The sequence below is a fragment of the Sturnira hondurensis genome, unplaced genomic scaffold (assembly GCF_014824575.4).
Source record: "Sturnira hondurensis isolate 20B ecotype Veracruz unplaced genomic scaffold, ASM1482457v3 Scaffold0017746, whole genome shotgun sequence".
NCBI classification, from domain to species: domain Eukaryota; kingdom Metazoa; phylum Chordata; class Mammalia; order Chiroptera; family Phyllostomidae; genus Sturnira; species Sturnira hondurensis.
In genome coordinates this window covers 1,117,753-1,135,453 of record NW_028090377.1, presented here as the reverse complement: position 1 = coordinate 1,135,453, position 17,701 = coordinate 1,117,753, and the positions used below count along the sequence as shown (strand labels likewise).

The window sequence follows — 17,701 nt, the reverse complement described above, 5'->3', positions numbered from 1 at the left end:
GAATTCAACTGGCAACCTTTTAGTTTGGGAGACAATACCAAAACCACTGAGCAACACTAGTCAGGGCAAGGATATGTTTTGTTTTGTTTTTTTAAAATTTATTTTAGAGAGAGAGAGAAAGCAACATTGATGTGAGGAACATTGATCAGTTGCCTCCTGTACATGCCCCAACCAGGCACCAAACCTGCAACTTAGGAACAATATGTGACCTGACCGGATTGAGCCCTCACCCTTTCGGTGTATGGGACAACACTCCAACCAACTGAGTCACCTGGCCAGGGCAGCTGTGTCTCTTTTGGTATACTTAACACACTATCAAATGTGTCTTTAGATAGCCCTGTCCTGGTGGTATTTTCAATAGCCACTAACTTTGCTTGGTACAGTATGGGGGCTATAAATTGGCAGGGAAATTTAAAGTAGGTTCTTGTTGGTGCACAGCACAAATTAGTTATATATAGGGATGGTAGTTTTTTGTCTTCAGTTGTCTCTGATGTAGCTTATATAAAATAATTGTTCTGTTAATTGAATACCACTTTGTAACTGAAAATTAAAAGCTGCAGCTGTTTTGTTGGCATTATGAATGCTTCTCAGTAAACATTAATTTTTATTAGGAAAAAAGGATCTATCTTTCTTGCTTGTTATATTAGGATAGTGACTTGTCTATATTTTCACCACTGCATCATTGGTGTGACATTATGCCTGACCCAGAAAAGGTTTGCAATAACTGTGTGTTCAAGGATGAAGCAGAGAGGTCATAAGACTTACCTAAGGCCACAGCGTAAGCTGAATCCTGGACTGTTTGGATCACAGAACCTGTCTGTGATTTCTCTGTTCCATCCCCACCAAGTGCTTTCATATGTTGTCTCACTTCTAGATGTCCCAACATGGTGTCCTTGTCTCTCAGCTGCTTGTGAGCACAAACCTACTCCACCCACCAAGAATTCATTTATTCAGAGAGAGTGAGTGAGAGACAGGAAGAATAAACAGCCCTTCTGGTGTCGTGCCCTCTTCCTACCCCCTGCAGCTCCATCTACTCCCTTTCCAGGAAGCCTTTGCAAACAGCCTCACTCATCTACCCACCTCCCTCTCCTCTAGCCTTATTGGTTTTCCCAATATCTGTGCCGTAAAAGTGGCCCAAGTCACCTGGTCTCTGATGGCTTTATACATGTAGTGCTTTATTAAAGCAATTTAATTCCACAGACATATACTAAAGGCAAATATGTGTACAGGCCTGCCTGTGCCATGACCAATGGGTGGACACAGGGATGAATCAGACACAACCTCAAAGGACTTACAGTCAGTAGGGAAAACAAGAGAGTACATACAGATAGAATTGACTAGAGCACGAAGCAAGATGCTCCAAATATTATAGTATGAAAGAACTATGAGCAATATGCCACATGCATAAACCTTAATTACTTAATTATTATTCTGAAGAATGTATCATAGAAAGAGTGTAACCCAGCAAACCAGGGCTTGGCCATGTGGCGCCTTGATACATGACCCAACAATTAGTGTTGAAGGAAACAGGTTTTTATTTACAGGATTCCAACTTTGGGGCAGAGGAGGGGGCAGTGCTGAGAGCACTCCTACTCAGAACCCTGTTTTCCCATGAAACCCAGCACTTCCCTTGCTCCCCAAAACGCTATAAACCACAACCATGCCCAGAAGTTCCCCACATCCTTATTTGTTCTTAGGTTGGCTGTGCAAACAGGTCTCCATCCCCTCTGGAAGGTGCTCTTGTGGGTTTCAGAGTCACCATCCTCTCGCAGTAGCTCTCTCCTTCAGGATCTGAGGTAGGTTGTTCTCAGACTCCATGTAGTGAGCGGTTCAGGGAAACATGTGGTGTGTTACAATGGATCATGGTGGAGTCCAGGGGGCCCATGTCCCAAGAGAGTGGCTTCTCCATACATCTTCTAGAGAAGCAGAAGTCTATGGCTCAGCATTCCTGGTCACAGTTCAGTTCAGCTCCAAGCATCTTCCATGAATCCATGCTTAGTTAGGCAGGTACCCACACAGCTCCACCAGCTCTCTCCTTACACCCTTTCCTCCTGCATGGCTTCTTCCTCCTTTCTCTCAGACCTCATGGAGGAATCTCCTTCTCTTTCAGCCCACTCTTATTTTAAATGTTCAGCCTGGAATTTCCTATGTGACCTCATACCTGGCCCCTCCTATGATGTGCTACTTTTGCCAGTTCCCCCATAACTTTTATCTTCTTTTGGATGCCATCTTTAGTCGGGGCAAGGGTTCCTCGTGACACAGGGGCATCTGCCTCCCCTGGCTGCGTCATGAATCACTGTACACTCTTAAGATCACATATAGCTTTTGCCTGGGGTGGCAGCACAGCTATTAATTTGCCATTGTTATGCAAAGTAACTTAACCTGTGTCATCCACTCCTCCCTTCCCCTAATCCAGGCTTGTGGTCATTTTCAGAGGACCCTCGCTCTGCACCCCATTACAAAAGCTCAAAGCTATCAACTGGTTCAACCCCTTGTTTCCCAGAGAAGAGTGAAGGCTAACCTAGTTTCACCAGCTAGTCTGGCTGAGAGAAGACTAGATAGACTTCAGGTCTTCTGAAGCCCAGCCCAGGGCTCTTTATTTGTCCTCCAGTAGCTTTATATGCAGCACTCCATATCCCACCAGATTATGAAATTTTCAAGGCCAAATCAAGTTCTCCCACCTACCAAGCTAAACCAGGGCTAGCCATGCCCAGGATCATGTGCTTGGGAAATGCAGTCTGACCTCATGCTGCCAATCCAGCCTTTTTGTCTTCCTCACCTAATAGGCACCTTACTTTTGCCACTATGCTTCCAAAATTGATATCCAAGTATCTTTCACAGAAAACTTTTTGTTAATGAGCTCTTTACACAGACTACTGGTATGTACTCATAAATCAGATAAAAGCCAACCAACTCTGGTTGAAGGGAAGGGAGACCAGAGCCCTACTATTTTCTGCCCTCAAGTCCTGGGAAGGGAACTCTAGGAACACAACTCAAAAATCTTTGTTCTGGAACACAGTTTTTAATGGCTTCATAGAAGCCATTTCACGTGGTCCTCCACTGAGCTGTGTCTTTTATGGAAACTCACAGTCCTTTCTTCATCATTAAATACCAAACACCAGCCATGTGCTCCCAGTAGGGTATGGAAGGGAATCAGACTTTTCCCTTGTGTTTCCAGCTCTCCATTCCTCCACAGAGGATTTTGTCCCAGGCGCTCTGGGGAGGAAGAGAGACTCAAACTCTGCTTGGGGGCCAGGGGAAGCTTCCCCAGAAGCCACATGGAGAATGAATTCACCTACTCAATCATTTACCAGCCTGAATCTGCTAGCAGCTCTAACTTCTCCATGCATAGCATACCCACTAGCTACATGTACCACTGAGCACTTGAAATGTGTCTAGCCAAAATTCACATGTACTGTAAGTATAAAACACAACAGATTTCAAAGGCTTAGTACAAAAAAAGTGTAAAATATCCTATTCATTTTTACAATCAATTTTATATTGATTACACTGAATAATAATATTTTGGATAAGTTGAGCTATTTAAATATATCATTAAAATTAATCTATCTGTTTCTAGTCCTGGCTGGTGTAGCTCAGTGGATTGAGCACAGGCCTATGAAACAAGGGTCGCCGGTTCGATTCCCAGTCAAGGCACATGCCTGGGTTGCAGGCTAGGTCCCTAGTAGGGGACACATGAGAGGCAACCACACATTGATGTTTCTCTCCCACTCTTTCTCCTTCCCTTCCCCTCTCTCTAAAAATAGATAAATATAATATTTTTTTAATTAATCTATTTTTTTAAGATTTTATTTCTTTATCTTTAGAGAGGACGGGAAGGAGAGGAGAGAAATATCAATGTATGGTTGCCTCTCATGAGTCCCCTGCTGGGAACTGGCCTGCAGCCCAGGCATGTGCCCTGACTGGGAATCGAACCACTATCGTGTGGTTCGCAGGCCCGTACTCAATCCACTGAGCTACACCAGCCAGGGCCTATCTGTTTCTTTTACATTTTTAAAAAGTCATTACTAGAAATTTTTATTATTTTTTTATTTTTTTATTTTTCCTAGGTGCCCATCAGCAAATGAGTGGATAAAAAAACTGCAGTACATTTGCACAGTGGAATACTACACAGCAGAAAGAAAGGAGCTCCTACCCTTCACAACAGCATGGATGGAACTGGAAAGCATTATGCTAAGTGAAGGAAGCCAGGTGGTAAAAGACAAATACCATGTGATCTCACCTATAAGTGAAGCCTAATCAACAAAACAAACAAGTGAGCAAAATATAATCAGAGACATTGAAATAAAGAACAAACTGACAGTAACCAGAGGGGAGAGGGATAACGGGGAAATCAAGGGAAGGAGTCCTCAAGGAACATGTACAAAGGACCCAAAGCCAAAGGAGATAAGGACTGAGGGTGGGAAGTGGGGGTGTGTCGGGGGTGGAAGTGGTGGCAGGAAAATGGAGACAACTGTACACGAACAACAATAAAAGAATTTTAATAAAAATTAAGAAAATTTTAACTTACATTTGTGGCTCACATTATATTTCCAGTGTACAACACTAGAAGAGACTATCAAGTACATGGCAGAGGTGGTGTGTATGTGCATGCGTTGTGGGAAGTGTAAAGATGGCAGTCAGGCAGGTAGTAGTCCCTTAGGGCCAAATTGTGAAAGACTGAGACTATGTTCCCTCTCAGTCAAGACAGAAAAGAAGTAAGGCAGAGGGAATAGAATTAGCAAAGACCCAAAGATGTGGCACATTGTGTTTGGGGAACTCCTTGTTATACTAGCATGATTTTTTTAAAAAGGCATTTGTTGAGTGTCGGCTAGGCATTCACAAAAGGCTTTACATCCCCTGTTATCTTCACAACTACAGGATGAAGAAGAGGTTATTCCACAGCCAGAATTGAGGCTGAGAAAGGTTAAGTTATTTATTCTCAAAGTTGTTCTTCCTCTTTATCTGGAAAGGCTCTAGGACACAGTGAGCCTGTCTTAAGCGCCTCTGTTTTCTAGCGCGGCACCTAGCAAGGAGCTCTGCACGTGGTAGGCGCTCAGAAAGTTTCAGTTGAACCAAAGCTGTCCATTCTCAAGTCAAAGCTCCACGTGCAACGCCTAGGAGCAGAAGCACCAGAGGGCGTCCACGAGTCCGCCCACAAGCCCATCCTCAGTGCCCCGGCAAGATCTCCGGCCTGGGTGCGGCCCTTCAGCCCCAAGCAGTTGCGCGCCTTGGGGAGAAGAGGGGGCCACAGGAGCCCCACGTCCTCGGTCCAGCCCCGCCCCCAGCCCAAAGCCGAGGCGCGCCGGGTGGCCGGGTGCGGAACGACGACACAACATCCTGTTTTGGGGGCCCGCGGCACCGCCTGCGCTTCTGCTGATCTTGTCTTTCCCCCGGGTGCTGACGCCAGCTCCCCCTCTTCGCCCTCCCCCAGGCTCCGCACGCTCCCCAGGGGTCTGGGGCCTTCCCACTGCTGAATCACTACCACTCCGCACTCCCTCGGGGCAGGGGTGGGGACTGCCCCAGTTTGACCCATTGAGGCCGGATCCTTGGCCAACGCTCGTTCCTCGGGCTTAACTGAAGGCACCAGGCCTACAGGCTCCTGTTCTCAGCATCTTCCCGCGGGGGATCGTGGGGGCGAGAACCAGGGAAGGGGACAAAAGCCTAAAGCCTAGCCTAGGGTCTCTACCGGGGTAGGGTGGCAAAGAGGAGACCGGGACCTTACGAGACTCTAAGGTGGAGGGCCGGGACGGGGAAGCCCAGGACCCGGCCGGGGACGAGGCCAGTGAGGGGACACTGAGGGTGGGGGGAACCGGCCCGCGGACTTCCTGGTGCAGCGGCGCCCCGCCCTGGCCCGCCCCGGCCCTCCCCCGCGCCCCGCCCCGGCCGCCCGACCCGCCCCCCACTTCCTCCGGCCTCTCGCTCTCACTTCCTTCTCCACCAGCCAGCCGCCGCTGCCGCCGCCCCCAGCTCCCCCGCAGCGGGGAGGGCACCAGGTGAGACCGGGCACTGGCCCGCAGGCTGGGGGTCCGGGTTTGGGGAGCCCTGCTGGCCCGGGACTGGGCTCGGGCGCCGGCTCAGGAAGTTTGCTAGCGGGAGGCCGCGGGCCGGAGGTTCTGGGATCGCTGCAAGCTGGGCGGGCGCGGCCGGCCGGGCGGGGCGGGAACTCGGGACTGCAAGCCGGCGGCGGCTTCGGGAGGGTGGGTTTCTTTACTGCAGGGGGCTGTACAGCCTCCCAGGAGCCGCGAGGGACCCCTGAGGTCTGCCGTTCCGAGAGAAAAGTCTCTGAAGTGGAAAAGCTTAGAGCTGGGATGTGGGACTCAGAGGTGGGGTGCCCTCAGAAGTTGAGGGGTGTTGCAAAGTGTGTGAGGGGAGGGTGCCCCCGAGCTGGAGCTGGCGCTCCCACAGCTCGGGCGGTTGTGACATTTGTGAGGTTGAGAGGGGGGCGGTGTCTGGCCTCTGAAGCCTTACACTGCAGAGAAAGAGCTCCCTGCCTGGAGGATCGCCGCCAACCCAGACCCAGCTCTCAGGCTGCAGCCAAGGGTCCTCTGCGTTCGGGGAGAGGGTGGGGAGAGCCCCGCAGACGGCAGTCTTTCTCTCTGTATGTTGGCCAAGCCTCTCCATCTCTGGAAGCAATCAACAGGTATTTAGTAAGCAAACATCTGCTGTGTTTGGCTGACCAGTGCCTGGCCCTCCGGTGCCCGGCCTTGCTCTTTTGTGAGTAAACTTGAGGAGGAAAGGGCCTGATCTTTGTCCTGTGACTAGAGGTGGAAGGACTCCAATTCAGAGGTCTTGATAGTCCCTAACAAGATGGCATCACTATTTTCAGAAGATGGAGAGAATAATAGGGTTTCTGGGAAGAAGCAGGGGCCTCTGGTCTTGGGAAATGATTGGGAGCCATCTCCTAGTCTTCCCCCACCCACACCTACCCCCATTGTTAGTCCCTGAATCCTGCACATTCTCACTCCATCTTCCTCCATTACTTCTTCATACTCCCACAAACCCTCCATTACCCTCTTCTCCCATCTTCTTCAGTTTCTTCCCTCGCCCCAAACACCCAGTCATGCCAAGACCTCTCACTTAATCCTGCCCTTCTGTTCATCTCTATCCCCTGCAGCCAACCCCTCTCCCTTCCTTGGCCAGCTTCTGGCTCCTGGAGACAAATCCACACTTTCACTTCTTCTGTACCCTCTCATTCTTCTCAGTCCCTCTCTCTGTCTCTTTTTCTTTCAGTCACTTATCTCCAGCTTTGGGGTTGGATCTTTAATGAGTTTGAGAACCTTTTCAACCTCCCCAGCTGGGAGAGGCAGGTTGCAACCTCCTAGTGATAGAGATGATTAAAGGGCTTGAAAACCTCTCTATGTATCTATATGCATGAAAGTGTCTGTGTGTCAGCATTTTAATCTCTTGGAGACAAAATAACTGCCCCCAGCCTTGAGAGGGCCCAGAGCAGGGGACACCAACAGAATGAAGGGAACTGCAGTGGGTGAAGTTGTGGTTAGGCAGGAGGAAGGAGTCTGTAGCAGTCAGGGTGGAGTGACACAGGAATAAAACTGGTGAGAGCAGCCGTGGGAAATCAAAATCACCCAGACCCTTCAGTGCTTATGAGGCCAAGCCTGGAAGCCAGGGGACAGCCCAAAGGTCCCTAACTCCAATACTTATTGGTTCCAACAATGGTGGTAGGGAGAATGAGACCACGTCAGCTGTGTGTGGCAGAAGGGAGGGGGCAAAGGCAGAATTCTGGAGGGAAGACTAAATATAGCTGGTCTAACTTCAGTCTTAATGTTTTAGTGCCAGTTCAGGAAAAGAAGAGGGATGTGAGGCAAAGGTATCTGCTCTTTCTTCCCTACTGTCTTCCGGTCCTGCTCAGGCTGGGCACCCACGTGCCCTGGGCTGCATCAGGGTCTTGGTGACAGGAAGCCCTCTGCAGTCTGACCCCTCTCCTCCGCCTTCAAGCATCCTTAGTATTTGCCTTCACCCTAAATAGGACTGTACTCCCTGTCTTTCAGGAATTTCTCCTCAGTCTAACTTTATTTCCAACTGGTTCTGTAACCTCTTCTTGTCCCCATTCTAGGGCTCTTTTCCTCAAGCCTTTGGGATGCATGCTGTGAGATCTTGCTTCTCTCTGCCTCCTTCAGTTTATTCTATTCATTTCTCTCTACTAGAAAAAAAGAGAAATGGAGGGGAGCAAGTGCTGCTCTTCTGGGATTCCCAAGCACTGCTACATTTAAGGGCTGTTCCCATTCTGTTTTCTTCCATTCTCATAGTTGCCCCTCTCCCATGAATTGTCCCTTCTACCCACCAGTCTCCTACTCTCATTTCTACTATGTATAGGGGGTTTGGTTTCAGGAGAAAATCCCTTCTCAGGTAAGGATGTACATGCAAGACTTTCCCAGCATCACAGCTCGGTAAAAAAGCACCCAGGAGTGCTGACTCCCAGCCTGCCAACCCAGTACTTATTTTAGGATTCTATGTAACTGAGCAACCCACAGGTCTCTGAAGGTGAAGATAGGAAGGATGAGACAGGGCTTCTCCCAGGCAAGACCAGGTCCCACTGAAGGTTTGAGCTAATTGCAAGAAAGCTATTGCTGAAAAAAATATGACCAGGGTGGGAGGGGTCCAAATGGGAAAATATCATGGGAGGTGAGGAGGTGCCTACAACCTAGGGGGCTGCCCATTGAGGTCTTGGCTAAAGAAATAAGGTCAAGGACCTGAAATGAAAAAAAAGTGACTGATGTGAGATTGTCACAAATCCTGATTGGGAATCTAGTATCTGGAGAGTTGTTTGGCAAGATGTTAGAGCAAATGAGGTGGCTGATGTAAGCTTTTAGGGGGTCATGAGCAGGAAGATATAAGAGGTTGTGGCTGCAGTGAGACAGTTGGCAAGATGTTAGTATGGGGGTAAATAGGCAGTCCAGAAGAAGATGAGGGTCAGGACCCAGACTAAAGATCCTCCTCCTTACACAGTGTACACCCACTAGTGGTGAGGCTTATAGGGGTCTGTGAAGAGGGAAACCAAAGACCAAGCCTGGGCCACCTCCCCAGAACAGATTGGTTTTCCTGTCCAGAGTCCACCTTCCTCTTTTGTCCTCATGTCATGGGGGGAGGGCATCTCCCCAGAAGCTAGAGGCCGAAGGGGGAGTTCCTCTGCTAGGGCAGGGCCAGGATAGGTGTCTGTCCAGTAATGTCAATTCTAAATCACAGATGCCCCAGTAAGAACCAGGCATGACAGCCCGAGAACTTAGAAGCAAAAAGGGCTCAGGTGTCAACCTGACCCACCTTGGCCCATTTCCTGCAGGGATAAACCATGGTAAGATCATCCTGAATGAGGTCAGAGATGGTGGGCTCATTCGTAGGCCAGAGTAATAATCCTCACTTTCTCTCTTTTGTGGAGGAGACATCAGGCAAGAGGTTAGGGAACCCAGGTCCTTGTCCTGGATTTGCTCCCCACTCTGCATAACTGGTCAGCTTTGTCTCTTGTGACTCAGCTTCATCATGAACAACTTGCCTGTTAATACCTCTGCAGAGCATAGAGAATACTGATAACTCTGACTCTCTTTCAACCAAGAGGCCCCCTTTTGCAGTGGCTTCCACTCTGGGCCCTCCTGTGTCATGCCAGCAGCCTTGATCTGACAGGCCTGAGTGGTTCTGTAAGTATCTGTCCAGGGACAAGAACTGTGGCCCTTTTCCCCAAAGTGCAAGCATTGTTACAGGTTGAGAGATGAGAAGAAGGCAGAGAGTGTCGGGGATTTTGCCAGGGGACAGCGAGATGGAGTACCCTGTGCCCTGCCCTAGCCCTGCCCCACTGACGGTGGAAAATAGAATAGAAGCCGGAGTTTCCTCCCTGATGTTTTTTTCCCTTGTGGAAACCCCCTCAGGCCTGGGGCGGGGCTGAAGGGACAGTGTAGCCCTGGGTCTCTCTGGGTATTTTCAGGTGGGGGAGGCTGGGTTGGGAGGATGGCGCTTCTGTATAAGCCTCTATGTGAAATGAGCAAAAGCAAAGGAAGTGCCACTTTACAGGCCTAGGCCTTTCATGGGGCCCGGGACTGCCAAGCTGCTAGGGGGAAGGGAGGAGGAAGCAAGTGTTCAGCCTTCGTCTGTGCTGCTAGAGTGGGGGAGGAGGCAACCTCCTTAGCTCCCCAGGCCTCTAGCTGTCCTGGCTCTGAGGCTCAGTGTTTGCAGAGCACCCCAGGTGCTGGGGATGGTGGGGGAAAGAAGGGAACTGGGACTTAGTGAAAAGGTCCCATCCTCCAACAGCTTTCCCAGCCACAATCGTCTTATTTCCTCCTTCTTTCCAGCCCTTAATGGGTAGTCAACTCTGGCAAGCTCTTACCCTACCTGCTGCAGTGCAGGAACCTCTGCAGGGGCTGAAGGGTGGAGAATGGCCAGAGGTGGAGGGTTCTCCAGTGTGGGTTGTTGTTTTTTTTTAAGGCTGGGAAGTAGGCTCTGTTGGGTTCTGTCCCTGCTGATGAGGAGAAGGGGAAGAAAGAGAGAAAGTCAGCCCTTGGCATGGTCCCAGCCCTATAATGATCTCATGTCTTCCCCCAGCTTCCTTTCCCTGGCCCAGCTGCAGCCAGCTACAGCTCCTTTGAGCCTCTTCATATCACCTCTTCATCCTTCAAAACAAATAATCAGACTCGCAGACTTTCTGAAGCCATTTCCAACACTGACCCTGACCATGCCTCATCCTTGACCACGGGTCTTCTGATCCCTAAGGATTGTCCCCAATCCTTAGCCTTATTGGGACTTCTTTTCCTACCCATCTTCCTTATCACCTCTGGGTTAAGCTGTGCCTGCTTCACCCCTCTCACCATTCCAGTGGAAAATTGGGCAATCCATGTGTGTTCCTTACCCTAAATTGTGCTCCTCAACGGGAAGGGGAAGTTGGTTGCCCATGTCTAATGTCTCTGGGGCATAGAGGCTCTTCCTTTTTCCCAGAATCAAAGTTTGAATTGATGGAAGAGGAAATATCTGTCAGTCTGTAGATTTTGCTCAGAACTCTGCTGTGCTTCTGGAAATAAGCAGGACAGATTTTCCTCCTCATGAGACATCTAGTTAATTCAGTACAAGTGCTGGAGAAGGTAGGAGAGGAAGGGTTGTTGCTTATGCCATCCTGGAGAAGATGGAGAACTGGGCTCTGAAGAATTGGGAGGATGGGGCGGGGGGGGATGTTGAGCAGAATTCCAGGAAGAGAAACTCCCATGTTCAAAGACATGAAGGGCAAATGAGTTCAGTTATTTACTGTGTTCAGCCTAAGGAGACAGATTCCCAAGGACCTTGCCCTCTAGGTCCTCCCAGTCTAGATAAGATTCAGAACAGCCTCCGTGTGGATGATACAATGTGCCTGTGAGAGAAACAGGGACCAGACCTTGAATGAGATAAGTCACTCGTGACTTGGGTGATTTACTAGAACTTTCCTGGAGAAGATGGCAATGGTGCTTGTCTCTGGAGGACCAAGGGGCGGGGTCTTTTGAGGTGCTTGGAGCCTTCTGAGCTGCCCAGTGGGGGGTTGGAGGATGGAAGAGGGGAAGAAATGCTGGATTCCTGCAGGAACAGGGAACGGTGCTTGCTGTTTCGTAGAAAAACTGCTTGTGATTCAGGGAAGAGAATACGGAGACAGCTTGTAGAGGATCAGGGTGGTATGCCTGGAGCTCAGGATCAGAAGCCCCAGAGATGGATTAGATCGTTAGAATGAGTTTCAGAGAGGGCTGTAGAGGGGGAGCCCCACATCGGGGAGGCAGGTTAAAAAGGCTGTAGTGAGTTGCCTCCACACACCCCCATCTCTTAGGGCCCATAACTCCCCTCCCCCACTCCCAATTGGGACACTTCCCCTACTGTAACGGCCACAAAGATCTGGCAATCAGGCAATCCTCTGCTTCCTTTCCCTCCCCACTTCTAGGCCTGCCTAGGCCACACCCCAAGACCAAGTCTCTCTGGGCACAAACTGCTCCAGGGACCACACTCAGAGTTAGGCCTCCATGGGTCCCTTAGGTGGTTCTCCCTACTGGAGCCAGGTCAAGCTGGGACTGGGAAGGAAGATTTTTGTCTATCCCATCAAAGCTTTTGGCTGTCATTGCTGTCCAAAAAGATTCAGCATTGCAGTGTTAGCTGTGGGAGTGTGTAGTTCAATTCTGCTTTTTTGAGGCAACTGTCCAGATCTCAATAATGGGGCAGAAGCAAGTAGATCAGAAGGCAGTGGTTGCACACTCCTGTGTACACAAACCCTGTACTCAGCTTTTCTGTAGGAGAGCTGAGGGAAGCTCAAGTTCCAGTATTGGCCACAAACTAGGAAACTTATCTGTGACTACTGGGGAAGGAGAATCACACGGAGCCAAAGAAGGGTTAAAAGGGGTGGTCATGTTGTGGAAGTTCAAAGAAAGGAGAAGTCATTAGCCTCATGAGGCTCTGAGGCTTAACCTAGGTCTTGAGATGTCAGGAAGATTTGAGAGGCAAGAGGGAATGGCAGCAGATGGAAGAACAAGAGTAAAGATCAGAGGCAACAATCATCCTGGCTTGTCTATAGAGGACAGTGAAGACCTCTGGAGCAGGGAGCCTACATTGTACACCTATTGTGTACATTAATGCACTTAATCCTTACAACACGTTACGAGGTTGGTTTTAGTGCTTAGGTCATACGAGTAAGCGGCAGAACTAGGACTTAAACCTGGGTCTAGCTGACTCCAAAACCTCTACCGGAGCTTGAAGAACTCTGCCAAGCTGAGAATAGGCAAGATCTGAATTAAGTTGGGAATAGAGAGTCAGAGCAGGCCATTGTAATTTGGCCAATACTTACACAGATCTGCAACCATTAGTTCACTTACTAAACAAAAGTTGTTTTTTAAAAAAAAGTCATCTAGTGAATAAGTCACAGTTGACCCCTAACCTCGAGCATTCCACTCCTTTTTGGTCTCCTACAGCACTGACTGTTCCTTCTTCCCGTGTAGGAAGACACCTGCTCAGACAGGTGTTTCAGATGCCACTGCTCAGACACCTGCATACTCAGTGCTTCCTGCCTCTTGGGATGAAAGGCTTCGCTCCTGTTACCTGCTGAGTGCATGGTCCAGTCCATTTCATTCCCATGCTTGGCAACCTTGCGGCTGCCCTTTAAGTCAGAGAATGCAAATATTGCCATTCCTATTGTATAGATGAAGAAACTGAGGCTCCGGGAAAGGAAGTGACTTGCTTGTTTAAGGTCACAGAGTTAGCAGTAAGGGGTAACATGGAGGCTGTATGATGCATTGAGGAAAACACAGGACCTTGGATGGCCAAACTGGAGTTTGTATCCTGACTCTCAAGCTAACTACCTGTGTGGTATTAGGTTACTTTAACTCTGAGTTTGTTTCCTCACCTATAAATGTGAATAGTACCAATAGATTGGTATATATAAGGATCAAATAAGGATCAAATAACAATACCATGTGATCTATAAAGGACTGTGCCTTGTGAGGGCTTTCGTCAAGGGGCAGAGTCAGCTGGTGAACCCAAGAGGCCACATTCAGGAATCCACTTCTCTTTGCCCCGTACCACACTGCCTCTGCTCTGCCTGTTTATGGACACTGCCTCACTCAGGATCCTTTTCCGCTGTCAGTCCCGTTCCCTCGCCAGCCCGGAAGCTACCCTCTCCCTCCCCACCCCTCTGAGGGCTGATTTACTGATCGCTGGTTGATAACTGCCTCCCCAGAGAGCAGCCTGGAGCCACTGCACTTCCAGTCTCTTGGGCCTTGTGATTGCTGTTCAGAGTTCCCTCCTTGCCTTCCTTCCTGGGCCAGCCCAGTGCTGGGCCACTGGAAGAGCTCTCAGACACACTACCACGCCCATGCTTCTGCTCTGTGTGAAACTGGAGATTTACAGGCCCAGGAGCTCTCTCAACATGCTAGGGTCTCCCAGGTAATTCCGGGAATATGAGTAACAGCACGAACCCCCACAACATGTTCTCTCCTTTCCCCAAGGAAGGAGCCATAGAATCCTACAAAAAGAATGTGTTCCGACTTGCTCCCATGTGCCCAGCAGACCTTATACATTTGCTTGACTCATCCCCACCCCCACCCCACCCTGTGCTCCCGGAGGCCTTTCCTACCCCCATCGTCCTATCCTTTGCTCCCAGGGCTCTTCATGTCTAATTTCATCTACCTAGTGCCCTTCTCTCCATTTCATGGGCTGGGAAACTGAGGCCCAGGGAGGGTAAGTGCATCATGCTTGGTTGTAGTAAGTCAGCAGCAGAGCAGAGCTGGGGTTAGAACTTAGGTCTCTTGACTTCCAGTCTGAGGTTCTCTCCACTGTCCTACAGAGTCCTTATTTCTGTCTCATATTTATTTCCTGAGTCTCACCATCTTTTCTCCTGAGATTGAACACACTTATTCCCACAAATAAGATGAAAATACTTTTATTTGAACCAAAGGCAACCTCATAGAATGAAACCATTTCCCTCCCAGGGGAAGCTGGGGCCTGAGAGGAAGCTGGGACCAGGCCCTGGATCCTCTGCAGGTCCCACACCACCAGAGTTCCTTTTTGCTTTCCAGTGGGGGAATCTCCCCATCCCCAGTTTGATTTGTGAGGCTTTTGGACCAGTGTTTGAAAGGTCAGGCTGAGAGTTAAGGGGTTTTCAGACCAGGTGCAGTCTTGCAATATATATACTGTGAAGTGAAATGGAGAAAATGGGCCAGTGGTGATAGTGCTTGAGCAGAGCAAGGGATACGTGGATATCTGGGTGTGTCTAAAACAGGCCGTCCTCTCCCAGGTGGCAGGGACCTGGCTTGAGAGAGTGTCAGGGAAAGGAAGGCATATAGTGGCCAGCAAAAGTCCCTCATGGCCAAGAGGAAGTAGCCAATGAGAGGAGAACCTTTGCCACAGCAGTATAAATAATCACAGGGTTTCCGGAAGTTCTGTTCTGTTCCAGAACTCAGAAGAGCAGTTCCTCACCCTGAGGCCCTGTGAACTGCAAAGGGGACAAGGGTAATAATGTTTGGAGCTGGGACTCCTCACCGCCCACCCCGCCTACCCCCCCACTAATAATCTACCCATTTGCTCATTTCATACTCTGAACAATTCTAACACAATAGAAAAGATTTCCCCACTTTACAGATGAGAAAACTGAGGCTCAGAAAACTTAGTGTGTTGCCCAAGATCATACCTGACTAGTTGGTGGAACTGTGATTAGAATACCTGGCCAGTGTGACTCCAGCAGGTGTTCTCAGTGATAGAGCTTTAATGGCACTGTGTTCTCTATCCTAGAGTCTAGAAGCTCTTGAAATTCTTCAGATGCATGTGCCATGCTCTCAAAAAAGGCACCAAAGACTAAGGGGGAAAGTCAAGTTTTTGTTTTACTCTTCTATTCATCCCTCTTGGCTGGGCTTGATCTGTCTCACCCCACCAATGGTCTTAAGAGAAGATGCTGGCTGGGAACCACACCCTTTGCCTCATTAATCTGCCATATTCCCCTGCACTGAATTTCCAGCCTATGCATTTGTGGCCAAGTAGGGTTTACTGTGCTTACAAAAAAATAGGGGGGTGAGTTCTCCCTCCTTTCCCATCCCCAGGGCACTCTGGATTTCAACAATGAAGCTGTCTAGAGAATTGTGCTCATTACTTAGCAGGTTTCTTATTGTACCTTTTGGGTTGTACTCGGTAGCCAAGATGTTGGATTTGCAGCTAAACTGTGCAGTAGGCTGGGCTGGCCCTGAGTTGGGAGAGGCTCCACCCATGGCTGCATCTCAGAGTGACCTGGGACAGTGCCCTGTGCCAGAACTCCTCTCCAGTCTTTGGTGGAGGGGGTCCATATCTGGCAGAGGACCTGTGGGCAGATCCCTACACTAGTACACTGTCCTTTTGTGTCTGTACTGCCTGGAGGAGAAATAAAAGTAGCTAATACCAATCAAATGTTTATTATGAATAGTCACTGTTACAAATGCTTTAATGTGTTACCTTATTCATGGGTGTCCAACCTCTTGGTGTCTCTGGGCCACACATTAAATACACAAACACTAATGAAAATTGATGAGCAAAAAAAGGTTTTAAGTAATTTTATGATTTTGTGTTGGGCCACATTCATAGCCATCCTGGGCCGCATGTGGCCTGTGGACCACAGATTGGTCACCCCTGCCTTATATACTCCTCATAGTAACCCAATGAGGTAGGTATTATTTTATTCCCACTTTACACATAAGAAAACTGAGGCCCACTAATCACTAACTAGTAGAGAAGTAATTTGTCCAGGGTCACACAGCTAGGAAATAGCAGAACTGGATTTGACGTTTGTTGGTCTGGTGCCAGAATTTATGTGCTTTGCATATTTACACATTATAGTGCCAGCCTCCTTGCACCCGAGCATCTTTGCTTGATTTCTCTCATTGTGTATCTGTCTCTCTGAGGTCTGTCTTGATGGTATTGCAAGATGGTGTCAGGTTAAGAGAAGTGGCATTTCTCTCTATATGCTCACATTCTTTCTTCCCGATGGGTAGAGGCCTCCTTAACCACAAGTGTCCCTCTCCTCTGTTCCTAGGTCATTACATCCAGAGGGGCCCAGAAGGGGAGGGAGGCAGTGCCTCCACTGCAGCAGCTGCACTCACGATGCAAAGCATCAAGTGTGTGGTGGTGGGCGATGGGGCTGTAGGCAAGACATGCCTGCTCATCTGCTACACAACTAACGCCTTCCCCAAGGAATACATCCCCACAGTGTTCGACAATTACAGCGCCCAGAGTGCAGTTGATGGGCGCACAGTGAACCTGAACCTGTGGGACACAGCGGGCCAGGAGGAGTACGACCGCCTCCGCACACTCTCCTACCCTCAGACCAACGTCTTTGTCATCTGTTTCTCCATTGCCAGTCCACCGTCCTATGAGAATGTGCGGCACAAGTGGCATCCAGAGGTGTGCCACCACTGCCCAGATGTGCCCATTCTCCTGGTGGGCACCAAGAAGGACCTGAGAGCCCAGCCTGACACCCTGCGGCGCCTCAAGGAGCAGGGCCAAGCACCCATCACACCGCAGCAGGGCCAGGCACTGGCCAAGCAGATCCACGCTGTGCGCTACCTCGAGTGCTCAGCCCTGCAGCAGGACGGCGTCAAGGAAGTGTTTGCTGAGGCTGTCCGGGCTGTGCTCAACCCCACACCGATCAAGCGTGGGCGGTCTTGCGTCCTCTTGTGACCCTGGCACTTAGCTTGCAGGCTGCCCCTGCCTCCCCCCACCAGTTGTGCCTTGGCGCCTTGTCTGCCCCCAGCTGTGCCTTGAGGACTAATTCTGGCACCCCTTGCCAGGGGGCTCCCTGAATGCCTGTTTCTCCTTAAGGAGGCCCACAGGGAAAGGGGTTTTGGGTCCTGCCCCAATCTGCTTGGGAATACCAGGTATTCTTGAGAGTTCACCCAGGCCAAGGTTGGACCCCTCCCCAAGAAGCCAACCCAGTGCCCTGTCCCCTCCAGCTTTCCACACAGATGTTGCTGCCTGTCTATTGTGGTGCCTTCTCTCAGGTTAGGAGCTCTTAGCCATCCTTAACCTCTCCCTTGCTGCTCTTCAAATTGCTCCCCCCTCAAGATACTCTCTCCCTTCCCCAATGGAGCCACAAAATCCTGAGAAGATGAATGTTCCCTAACTTACCCCCATGTGCCCAGGCCTTATGCATTGCTGACTGACTCAGCCCCTCCACCCAGGCTCCTACCCCCATCAGCATCAATAAAACCTCCTGTCTCCAGTGGCCCCGACTCCTCCC

The 17,701-nt window shown here is 49.7% G+C and overlaps 1 protein-coding gene across 1 annotated transcript; it reads left to right on the top strand.

Moving 5' to 3' along the window:
* Positions 1–5,892: 5,892 nt before the first annotated feature.
* On the top strand, positions 5,893–17,686 carry RHOG (ras homolog family member G). The gene is made up of 2 exons (XM_037068702.1): positions 5,893–5,996; positions 16,499–17,686. The coding sequence occupies exon 2, from the start codon at positions 16,567–16,569 to the stop codon at positions 17,140–17,142; it is 576 nt and encodes a 191-aa protein (XP_036924597.1). The 5' UTR covers positions 5,893–5,996; positions 16,499–16,566; the 3' UTR covers positions 17,143–17,686.
* The last annotated feature ends 15 nt before the right edge of the window (positions 17,687–17,701 follow it).